This window comes from Muscardinus avellanarius (assembly GCF_963383645.1).
Source record: "Muscardinus avellanarius genome assembly, chromosome: 10".
Taxonomy (NCBI): domain Eukaryota; kingdom Metazoa; phylum Chordata; class Mammalia; order Rodentia; family Gliridae; genus Muscardinus; species Muscardinus avellanarius.
This window is the reverse complement of record NC_137796.1, coordinates 56121321-56133492: the sequence shown is the minus strand read 5'-3', so window position 1 is coordinate 56133492 and position 12172 is coordinate 56121321. Positions and strand designations below refer to the sequence as shown.

The 12172-nt window shown below is 53.1% G+C and overlaps 1 protein-coding gene across 1 annotated transcript; it reads right to left on the bottom strand.

Annotated features, from left to right (window-relative positions):
* Window positions 1-6453: 6453 nt before the first annotated feature.
* On the bottom strand, window positions 6454-11778 carry MYPOP (Myb related transcription factor, partner of profilin; the record flags this gene model as incomplete). Its single annotated transcript, XM_080703201.1, has 2 exons — window positions 6454-7133; window positions 11280-11778. The coding sequence occupies 2 exons, from the start codon at window positions 11776-11778 to the stop codon at window positions 6454-6456; spliced, it is 1179 nt and encodes a 392-aa protein (XP_080559327.1).
* Window positions 11779-12172: the final 394 nt, after the last annotated feature.

Sequence of the window (12172 nt, the reverse complement as noted above, 5' to 3'; positions counted from 1 at the left end):
GGCCCCCGCGCGCGCCGCCGGGCCCCGCCTTCCTCCCGCCGCCGGCGTCCGGGCCGCCGCGCCGACGTTCGGGCCGCGTCCCCGGGGCGGCGCGAGCCCCCGCGGGGCCTCGGGCTCGGCCTCCCGCCGGATCCGGGCCCGGCCCCCCTTCCCCGCCCCCTGGGCCCGGAGCCTTTCTCCTCACGCCCGCCTCCGGTGGAAGGCGGACAGAAGCTCTCGGCGCCCCGCCCGCTCCGGGCTCCGAGCCCCGAGCCCCGGCGCGCAGCTCGAGCCCGCGCTGGGCCGCGGCGCCGCCGCCTCGGGCTCCCGCCGCCGCCGCCGCCGCTGCAACGGCCGCCGCCGCCTCCACCGCCTCCTTCTGCCCCAGAGGCCGCTTCGCAGGGAAAGTTACATAACGCGGGCAAAGCCTTCTGGGAAACGTAGTCCCGCCGGGCCGGCTCTTAAAGGGGCCGGCGGCCTGGGGGGCTCGCCGCTCCGCCCGAGCTAGCCTCGCCACGGCTCACCCCCCCGCCCGGAGGAGCTCGGCTGCAAGCAAGGGCTGGGGGCGAGGGTAGGATACGAAAGGTCAGAGCGACCCGGGATTCAGAAATCGCCGGGGGTAGACGGGCTGGCGTGGCACCTCATTTCTGCTGTTGGCTGCGCGGCGTTAGGATAAAGTCTTGCCCTCTCTGAGCCCCTGGTTCCCCGCCCATTAAGAGAGAGCCAATGATGGGTTAGGAAAGCGGCCGCTCCCGGCGCGGGGCGGAGAGGCCTTGATTGGATGGTTTGGGGCAGGCATGGGGGGGGGGTGTACACTTGATGTTTTGCCCACCCCCAGAATCCTAGATTTCGGCCTCTGAGGCCGGAGAGAGGAGAGGGCTGAGCCCAGCCTCGGCCTCGGTTTCCCTCTGTGGCTCAGTCTTCCGACTCTGCTGGCCTGCTTTGGCCTACAAAGGGTTACGTGGGCTTCTCCGCCCCCCAGTTTCACTACTATTCCCAAAATGCTCTGCGGGGCAGACGAAGTGACGCACTTCCGCTGTCTGGAAGGTTGGGGGAGGCCTTCCCGATTCTCGCGCCCCCCCCCCCAACTTTCCGGGGGTGCTTTCGGAACATGAGGCTTGGGGGACCCTTACCCTCTTTTGCTCCCCAGTAGGGATCAAGAGGAGGTTGCCGGTGCAGGGCCGGCGCCAGACCACCTTTCCCCAGCCTTGGGCGCTCACTATGACGGCCCAGCCAGCTCTTGGGGACCCTCCGGGTTTTTCTGCCCGGCGTCGGGGACCGTGCGAGGCCGGCTTTGGGGAGGGCAGTTCGGGTCTCCAGGTTCTAAGCCGTGTGAGCCCCTCCCTCTCTGGCCTGGGTCCCTGCCTGTTGAGTAACCTGCCAGTTTGCATTCATTACTGGGTTTGATCCTAAGGGGCTGCCTGCTTTCCTGGGCCCCATTCCACTGCAACCGCAGCACCTGGATTTTCTGCTATCTAAAGTTTCTGTTCAGTTCACAGTTGTATCAACCACCTGTATTAACACCTTTTCTCTCTTGAAGAACTTTTGTACCTACTTTTGCTCCGCTCAAGTAATATTGTGCTCACAATCATGGATTTACGTACTTTTTTTGGTGCTGGGAATAGAATCCAGAGTTTTATACTCAAATGCTCTACCACTTAAGTATACCCCCAGGCTGTGTGTGTGTGTGTGTGTGTGTGTGTGTGTGTGTGTGTGTGTGTGTGTGTGTTACTAGGGATTGAAGAATCCCAGGGGCATTCTGCTTCTCAACTACAACAGCACCCTCCCCCTTTTAAAACATTTTTTTTTTCTGTACTGGGGATGGAACGCAGGGGCATTCTACCTCCGAACTGGAACCCCAGACCTTTTTTTTTTTTTTTTTTTTTGGTGGTGGTACTGGGATTCCTGGAAGCCCTTCTATCTCCGGGCTACACCCCCAGCCCTATTTTTTATTCTTTGTTTTGAAACAGGGTCTCACTGAGTTGCAAAGGGCCTCACCAAATAGCTGAGGTTGTCTGCAAACCGTGATTCTCCTGTCTCAGCTTCCCGAATGCTGGGATTACAAGTGTGCACCACGATGCCTGGCTATTCTTAAAGTTTTGAATCAGCATGTTACTAAATTGCCGAGGCTGGCCTCCAACCTGTGACTGTCCTCTCTTAGTTCCCTAAACACTGGGATTACAAGTGTGTGCCACTGGGCAGGGCTTTTATTTTTTTTAAGGTTTAGTTCTTTGGTGAGGAGGTTACTGGAGATAGAACCCAGGGGATATTCTACCTCAGAGTTATACTCCTAGCCCTTTTTACTTTGAAACAGTTTAAGTCAAGGTCACTTAAGGTGCTGAGGCTGGCCTCAAACCTGTTTCAGCCTCCTAAGTACTGGAATTATAGGCCTGTGTCACTACACCCAACTTTTTTCTTTTTTCAAACTCCTTGGGAGTCTTGGTACATGAATCAGCTACCCAACCTGCTTTTTATCTGTGGCTTAACCTTTTGAACACAAGACTTTTTGCATCTGAAATTTAAAACTAAAGCTGGCCAGGCGTGGTGGCTCACGCTTGTAATTCCAGCATTTGGGAGGCTGAGACAGGAGGACAGCTTCAGCTACTTAGTGAGGCCCTTTGTAACTCAGTAAGTTCCTGTTTCGAAATAAAGAATAAAAAATAGGTTGGGGCCGGGCATGGTGGCACACACTTGTAATCCCAGCATTCAGGAGGAGGGGACCGGAGGATGGTGGTTCACAGACACCCTCACCTACTTAGTGAGGCCCTTTGCAACTCAGTGAGACTCTGTTTCAAAATAAAAAAAAAAACAAAACAGGGCTGGGGGTGTAGCTTGGAGGTAGAATGCCCCTTGGGTTCCATCCCTAGTGCCACACACACACACACACAAAAAAAAAAAAAAAAAAAAAAATTAGGGCTAGGGGTATAGCTTGGAGAATGCCCCTGGGTTCCATTCCCAGTACAAACAAAACAAAACAAAACAAAACCAAAAAACTAAATATGAAACTTAAAACATTTACTTGAGCTGTGCATGGGACGCCTACCTGTAATCCCAGTACTTGGGAAGGCTGAGAAAGGAGGACTGCAGGTTTCAGGATGGCTTTAGCAAATAGTGAGACTCTTATCAACCTAGAGATACCATTTCAAAATAAAAATAAAATAGGGCTAGGGTGTTGTGTAGCTTGGAGGTGGAATGCCCCCAGATTTTGCCTCCAGTACCACAAAACACACACATTTATTTGGAAGCTTGGGCCAGTACTTGGGAGGCTGAGACAAGAGGATCAAAGGTTCTAGGCCAACCTGAGCAATGTAGCAAGAACCTGTTTCAAAATAAAAAATAAGCTGGGCATGGTGGCACAGGCTTGTAATCCCAGTAACTGGGAGGCTGAGAGGAGGTTCAAGTTGAGCCTTGGCAACTTAATGGGGCTCTCAGCAACCTAGTGAGACCCTGTTTCCAAATAAATAAAATCAGGCTGGAAGGAGTAACTTGGAGGTGGAATGCCTCTGGGTTCAATCCCTAGTACCTAAATTAATTAATTAATTAATTAAATAAGGCTGGGAGTGTACCTCATAGGTAAAATGTCCCTGGGTTCAAACTCTAGTACCCCTGACTCTCACAAATAGTAAATTAAAAAAAAAAAATCAGGGAGGCTGAGACAGGAGGATCACGGTTCATGGCCAGCCTAAGTTACTTAGTGAGGCCCTTTTCAACTCAGTGAGACCCTGTTTCAAAATAAAGAATAAAAAATAGGGCTGGGGGTGTAGCTCAGAGGTAGAATGCCCCGGGTTCCATCCCTAGTACTGAAAAAAAAAAAAAAAAAAAAACAACCCTTGGAGACACTATTCATGAGACACTCTAATGAGGAACGGTGCAATTACGGAGTTCATTTAGTAACCTTCCTTTTGGGGGCTCAAGGGTGGTGCCAGCATCAACTCAACCTTGACAGAGATGGCCACAATACTGGGGTCTTTCCCTCCCCCACCCTTTGGTAGTAGGAATTGAACCCATGGGAATTCTACTTCCAAGCTACATCCCCCCCCCCCCCCCGTTTTTTGCAGTAGAGGGGATGGAACCCAGGGGCATTCTACCTCAGAGCTACATCCCCAGCCCTATTTTTTATTCTTTATTTTGAAACAGGGTCTCACTGAGTTGCAAAGGGCCTAAGTAGCTGGGGCTGTCCGCCAACTGCAATCCTCCTGTCTCAGCCTCCCAAATGCTGGGATTACAAGCCTATGCCACCACGCCAGCTCCCCACCCCTTTTTATTTTGAAACACGGATTTGCTGAATTGCTGAAGTTGGCCCTGAAACAGCAATCCTCCTGTCTTAGCCTCTCAGACTCTAAGATATGGGGGTCATAGGCAATGTGCCACCTCATCTGGCTTGTGGGTTTTTTTTGTGGTACTTGGGATGGAACACAAATATTCAAATATTAAATCCCTTTTCTGTGTTAGGCAATGCAAGGATATAGCAATGATTGAGATAAGCTCAGACCCTGTGCTTGAAAAGAAACTATCAGTGATGGAGGTAGAGAATTTTTGGAGGAGGGGTACAGGGGATCGAACCTAGGGATATTCTGCCTCTGAATAGACCCCTATTTTTTTTTCTTTTTGCGGTACTGGGGATGGAACCCAGGGGCATTCTACCTCCGAGCTTCACCCCCAGCCATATTTTTATTCTTTATTTTGAAACAGGGTCTCACTGAGTTGCAAAGGGCCTCACTAACTAGCTAAGGCCATCACTGAATCGAGATCCCCGTCTTAGCCTCCCAAATGCTGGGACTATAGGCATGCACCATGACACCTAGCTCACCCCTATTCTTTTTAATTTTGAAACAGGGTCTCTCTAACTTGCTGAGGCTGGCCCTGAACCTGTGATCCTCCTATCTCAGCCTCCCAAGTACTAGGATTACAGTTGTGTGCCACTGCGCTCGCTGTTAGACACTGAATTTAACTGCTGTATGTGTATGGGGGGTATACATGGAGGGGAGCATCAGATTAATCTTTCCTGAGGTGTTATTTGATCAGAGACCTGACACCCATATATATATATATGTGTGTGTGTGTGTGTGTGTGTGTGTGTGTGTGTGTGTGTATACATATACATATACATATACATATACATACATATACATATACATATACATATACATATATATATATATATATATATATATATATATTGCTACTGGGGATGGAACCCAGGGGCATTCTACCTCCCAGCTACAACCTTAGTCCTATTTTTTATTCTTTATTTTGAAACAGGGTCTCAGGGAGTTGCAAAGGGCATCACTAAGTAGCTCCTCCTGTTTCAGCCTCCCGAATGCTGGGATGACAAGCGTGCTATGCCAATCCCGGGTTCTAGAATCTAACTGTAGAGAGTAAAGGCTCCTACATTTTTATGCCAATTTTTACAGATGAGGATAATGGAGGCCCACAGCTGGCCAGGGCAGCACAAGGCCTGACTCCAGTATGGTAATTACCATCTGTTTTTCTACCAGCCCTGCAGCAGGTGTCGGAGTACAAGAGTTCCCGCCTTCCTGAAATACTGGCAGACAAATACCTTAAACAGATAAAGGCACTTGTTTCCTGAGATACACCATGTAAAAGAACCATGTGACACAGAATCTAAGAGGCAGTGGGCATCTCTGTCTGGGGAGGGGATCGGGGACACTGTCCTCAAGGGGGGTGACATTCAGGCTGGTGGCTGAAAGATAAGGAGTAAGATTTCATGTGAACATAGGATTTGATGGCTCTAAGGTGAAGAATAAGGCAGAAAAAACCAACCACCTGCCCCCTTTAAGGGGACACATCTTTTTGGGTCAGTGGAGCAGCTGTAGGCTCCCAGGCCTGTCTCCGACAGAGCCTCAATTGATTATATGAAAAATAAGTTTATTGATATCTTGTCTTCAGTGAGGAGAAAGGAGGGGGCTGAGCTCTGGAGGTCAGAGAAGGCCACGAGAGGCAGAAGACCCATCATTCATACCTCCCCATTCAGCACCCTGCCCCTTCTCCCTAGGGCACCCCTAGATCCTCGTTAGGTCACCCATTTCTGATTTGTCTAGCAGCGCCTGCCCCCTCCAAAGTCTTGGTTGGGGAGGGCCCCACAGGTCAGTTCTCTTCAAGTCAAGACCAGGAATTGTTAGGGAAAGGGGGATGTGCAGACCCGAGAGGTTCCCTCCCCACCCACAAAGGGCAATTGGATAAGTAACAGAAAATCCATGGCTTCGAAGTCAGGGTAAGGGGAGGCAGCCAGGCAGCCAGCACTGTACCAGAGAAAGGGGCGGAGGGGGGGCCCACTCAGGAGGCCCCCAGAGAACCAGGCACTAAGTTGCACAGAGCGAGCGAGCGGGGTGCTCACCCCCGGAGCAGGGAGCGGGGTGCAGCGGGGACGGGCTTTGCGCGAGGCCCCTCTCTGCGCCAAGCGGGGGCGGGGGCGCAGGCCGAAGGAGGGCAGACCGCGGCGGTGGAGTCTCCTCATGGCGATTTCCACCGGCCCCGCCTCTTGCGCGTGGGGAAACCTTTCCTCCTCTTGTGCGGGGGCGAGTCGGGGGGCGGGAGCGGGGCTGGGGCTGGGGCTGGCCGCGGCGCCCCCTCCTCGCTCCTGGGGGCTATGATCACTCCCTTGGCTGCCACCACAGCGCCATCCACGACGGCAGCCACCACGGACACGGGCTCTGGGGCGCTCTCCACCTTGGGGGCAGGTGGGGGCAGGACCGGCCTGGGGGGCGGAGGTGGGGGCGGGGTCGGCGGGTCGGCTGGGGTTCCCGGCAGAAGGGGCAGCAGGGCGCTGAGGGCCTCGCTCAGTTTGGTCAGTCCCTGCCGAAGGGTGCCCGCCAGCTCCCTGATGGCATTGGCAGTCTCCTGCTGGGCCCGCAGGAAGTCCAGGGAGGGGTCTGGGCCGGAGGGCGGGGGCGGAGGAGGGGACGGGGGGCTGGGGGACGACGGTGCCACCTGGGCCTGCGGCGGGGGTGGCGGTGGAGGGGCTGAGGGAGGTGGAGACAAGGCCGGGCGGGGCGGCTGCACCGGCTGCAGGGCTGCAGGGGGTGGGGACTCACGCTCCTTGGACCTCGGGCAGCCAGCTTCTTGGGGATTGCAGGGGGGCCGGGTCCAGGGCTCTGGGCTGCTGGACCCACCCTTGCTGTGGGCTGGTGTATCTGTAGAGAGAGAGGCGAGTCATGCAGGTAAAATATGCTGACACCCTTCCCATTTACCTTCTCTTCTTTAACTCCCCCCCCCCTTTTTTTTCCGTACAGGGGATGGAACCCAGGGGCATTCTACCTCCGAGCTACACCCCCTGCCCTATTATTATTTATTTATTTATTTATTTTGTGGTACTGGGGATGGAACCCAGGAGCATTCTACCTCCGAGCTACACCCCCTGCCCTATTTTTTATTCCTTTTTTTTTTTTTTTTTTGTGGTACTGGGGATGGAACCTAGGGGCATTCTACCTCTGAGCTACATCCCCAACCCTATTTTTTTTTTTTTTTTCTTTTGGTGGTACTGGGGTTCCTGGAAACCCTTCTACCTCCGGGCTACACTCCCAGACCTATTTTTATATTTTCATTTGGAAACAGGCTCTCTCAAACCAGTGAGGTTGGCTTCGAACATGCGCGATCCACGTGCACGATCCTCCTGACTCCGGCTAAGCGCGGAGATTACAAGCCTGCGCCACAAGGCCATGCTCCCAACCCTATTTTTTAGTCCTTTTTATGTTTGAAACAGGGTCTCACTGAGTTGCGAAGGGTCTAAGGAGTAGCTGAGCTGTCCGCGAACCTCGATCTTCCTATCTCTGCCTCCTGAATGCTGGGATTACAAGTGTGCTCCACCACGCCTGGCTCTTGTATTCTTTATTTTTTAACAGGGTCTCACTAAGTTGCAGAGAGCTTCACTAAGTAGTTGAGGCTGCCGTAAACCACAATCCTCCTGTCTCAGCCTCCGGAATGCTGGGATTACAAGTGAGCTCCACCATGCCAGGCTTCTTTCTCTTTTAAAACCTAAGATTAAGTATTAGAGCCGGGCTTGATGGCGCACTCTTGTAATCCCAGTACTTGGGAGGCTGAGATAGGAGGATCACAGGTTCCTGGCCAGCCTCGGCTACTTGTGAGGCCCTCCACAATTTAGTGCGACCCTGTTTCAAAAAATATAAATCCTAAAAAATAGGACCGGGGGCTCCATCCCCAGTACCGCAATAAAATAAAATAAAATAAAGAATAACAGCCAGGCATGGTGGCACACACTTTTGGGAGGCTGAGACTGGAGGATCTCAGTTCGAGGACAGCCTCAGCTATTTAGGCCCTTTGCAACTCAGACCCTGTTTCAAAATAAAGAATAAAAAATAGAGCTAGGGTGTAGCTTGGAGGTAGAATGCCCCTGGGTTCCACCCCCAGTACCACAAAAAAAAAAAAAAAAAAGAAAAAGAAAAAGAAAAAGAAAAAAAAAGGTTTTTCTAAAAATATAAGCCAGGCAATGTCTTTTTCCTGCTGAAACTCTCCTGAGGCTCAAACCCCACTTAGGGTAAAAGCATAAAAGTAAAGTAATTGTGGCCCAAGGCCCTGTACCATGATCCTCCCTGACCTCCTCTCCCTCCCCTCCGTATATATGCCTCCTTTCCTCCAGCGATAGTGGCCTCCTTGCTGGTCCTCAAACACACTCAGCCTGCTTCTGCCTCAGGGCCTTTGCATTTGCTGAGCCCTTGGCCTAAAAAGACTTCCCCCATACACCTGTGTGGCTTCCTCCCTCACCTCCTCTAGGCTCAAATGTGACCTCTCTCTCTCTCTTTGTATTGGAGGTTGAATCCAGGGTTATTCTACCTCTAAGTTACACCCCCAGCCCTATTTTAATTTTTATTTTGAAACAGGTTCTCCCCAAGTTGTGGAGGGCCTCACAAGTTGCTGAGGCTGGCCTAGATCCTGCAATCCTCTTGTCTCAGCCTCCCAAGGGCTGGGATTACAGACATGCATTACTGTGCCCAGCTCTAAGGTTTGATTTAGATTGAGATCAGCTGGGCATGGTGGAGCATGCTGGTAATCCCAGTACTTGGGAGGCAGAGACAGGAGGACCTCGGATTCGTAGCCAGCCTTAGCAACTTGTGAGGCCCTCTGTAACTTAATGAGACTCTCTTTCAAACTAAAGAATAAAATAGGGCCAGGAGTATAGCTAGGAGGTAGAATGTCTCTGGGTTCATCTCCAGTACCACACACACACACACACACACACACACACACACACACACACTACAATCTCAAGTGACATCTTTCTCTCCTGCTTAAGACTTTCATGCTTCCTTTTATGTCAAGATGAAATCCAAGCTGGACGTGGTGGCGCATGCTCGTAATCCTAGTAGTTGAGAGGCTGAGACAGGAATATTGCAGGTTTGCAGCCAGCCTCAGCAACTTAGCGAGGCCCTCTGCAATCTAGTGAGACCCTGTTTCGAAATAAAAAATTAAAATGGGGCTGTGAGTGTAGCTCAGAGAAAGAATGCCCCTGGGTTCAATCCTCAGTAAAGTTCATGTCACACACACACACACACACACAGTCCAATCAGGGCATACTGGTAGACTCCTATAATTCCAGTACTTGGGGGGTCAAGGCAGAAGGATTGCAGGTTTCAAGCCAGCTTCAAGCAATTTAACAAGACCTCACAATTTACTGAGACTCTGTTTCAAGGTAAAAAAGCTGAGCTGGAGGGAGTATGTAGGATGCCCCTGGGTTCAACTCCTAGTACCAAAAGTAAGTAGATGCATGAACAAAGAAATAAAGATGAACTCCAAAGTCCTAACATTGACTCACAAGCCATACATAATCTAATGCTGTCAATACCCATTAGTCTTGGTTCTCTTGGTAAATATCAACTGCTATTGTTGCTGGACAGCTTAGCCCAGTGGTTATATGCATGGACTGGCATTGGACACACCTGTGTTCAAGTCCCCACTCTGTTTACTTGCTGTGTGCCCTTGGGTGGGGGAGTGAGCCTCTCTGAGTCAAACCATCTCCAACTGCCTTGTCGGATCACGTCCATGTCCCTCCGTTCCTAAAACCCCTTCAGTGTCTCCCATATCACTTAGAAAAAAACCCCCAACTCAACTTACTCACCTTAGCTGTAAGGCCCAGCATGGTCTGGACTTAGCCACCCTCATCTCAGGACATTTCTGTTCTATCTTTCTGCTCAAGTCTCCGGGGCGTTTAAATGTTCAGTTTCCCAACTTGCCTCTGTGCCATTGCACACGATGTGCCTTCTATCAGGACCACTTTCCCAGCTCTACATTCTCACTCAGTCTCAGCTCCGACATTTCCTCCTCCTCCCTCCCCAGGCCGAGTCACGTGCCTCTCTGGGCTCCCACAGCCCCTGAGCTCCCCTACCCTCGAGTCATCACTGTCTCTCCGACTGGACTGTCTCAGTCACCGAAGTGTCCCTGACAGCACCTAGCACAGGGCACGCAGGTACTGAGGGAACAGCAGCGGAAGAAATGACCCAAAGCCAAGGCTAAGCAGAGAGAGAGCAAGTGTTTGAAGCCAGGTCTCCATGCATCCTCTACTGAGGCATGACCTTGAGGAAGTGGTCAGATCTCCCCAGGCCTTTGATTTATAAAATGGTGATGCAGTCTGTACACCCCGGCATTGCCGATTAGATCAAGAGCTTTTTAAGTGAGTGCTCTGGAGATGCAGCACAAGCAATCTGCCCTTGTTCACTCCTGTAGTCTTCACAGCAATCCCTGGAGGTACAGACTATTTTCATCTTCCTTTCACCGATGCAGAGTGACGCGCAGTGACTTCTGAGATGACACCCTTGAATGGCCAGGTTGCGACTGGCTTCCAGACAGTTTGCCTCCGCAGTCACTACCTCACACTGTGTAAAATGAAATCCTGCCTCCGAAGATGATCTCCTAGGTCTGGTTCCTTTTTTTTTTCCCCCTGGTACTGGGGATTGAAGCCAGAGGTATTCTACCTCCGCGCCACACCAGTCCTTTTATTTGGAAACAGGGTCTGCTCAGTTGCAGAGGCTGACCTTAAACTTGTGATCTTCCGGTGGTCTCAACCTCTCAAGTACCGGGATCGCGGGCGTGCGCCTGCCTCACCGGCTCTGGTTTTATTCTTGACTCTGACGGTCGCTAGCTGTGGGGCCCGAGGCGAGTCTTTGTTCTACGCTTACTTTTCCCAGATGTGAAATGGGGTTAACGGCACCCACCTCCCAGGGTTGCAGAGAGGATCTGATTGGCCACTTTTAAAAGGACTTGGAACCCGGGGCGCACGGTAGACTCTGTGAGTCTGCGTTTGCTAAGGCTTTGGGGGAGGGACTCACCTGCCCGACGATCCTCCCTGCGGTCCTCTGACAACACACTGCGTTGGGCACAGGCGCTGGGGGCGGGCGGCTGCGAGGAAGCGGCTGCAGGGGGCTCCTCAGCCCCCGCACCAGCCCCCGGGCCCGCCACACCGGGACCCAGGATGGCAAAAATGGTCTCCTCCTCCGCGGAGAAGGCGTCCTCGGCGGCGGGCCCCGTGCCCTGCGTGGAGTGCGGCACCCGGGCCAGCTTCTCCTTGGTGCGGCGCTTGAAGTCGTTCCAGCGCTTCTGCACCTCCTGGCCCGTGCGCTTCCAGCTGGTGATGCCGTTGATCTTGGCCGCGATGCCGTCCCACACGCGCCGCCGCTCGGCCACGCTCACCCGACGGCTCTGCGCGCCGTACAGCTGCGGGTAGTGGGCGCGCACCTCCCGGATCAGGATCTGATTCTCTTCGAAGGAGAAGCGCGGCTTGCGCAGCCGGGTGGTCTCCTCCGCTTCGCCCGCAGCCGCGGAGGCCATGGCGCCCCCCAAGGCCGCCGACCGGCCGCCTGGCGCATGGGGGCGCCGGCGCTGCGGGCAGAGGGCGGACAAGGCTGGCCCGGGTCGGCGTCCCCGCGCCGCACCGACGCGCGCCCCTCCGTCCCGGGGGTGGGGGGCCGGGGGCGTCAGAAGTGCCCGCTCTTAGCGGGCACCGGCTGAGCGCTCGTTTTGTGCTTCTCGGGGGCAAGTGCCTCTCCAAGGAGTTGATGAAAACTGGGAGAGGGTCTGGAGGGATGGAGGGAAATGAGGAAAAGTGGGAGGGGTGCCTGCAGGACTTAGAGGAGAACGGGGGCACAGGAGAAGAGGAAAGGGAAGGAGAATGAGGGTGCCTCTGGTGCCCAAGAAGCACGGGGTTAGTAAGGAGATGCAGAAG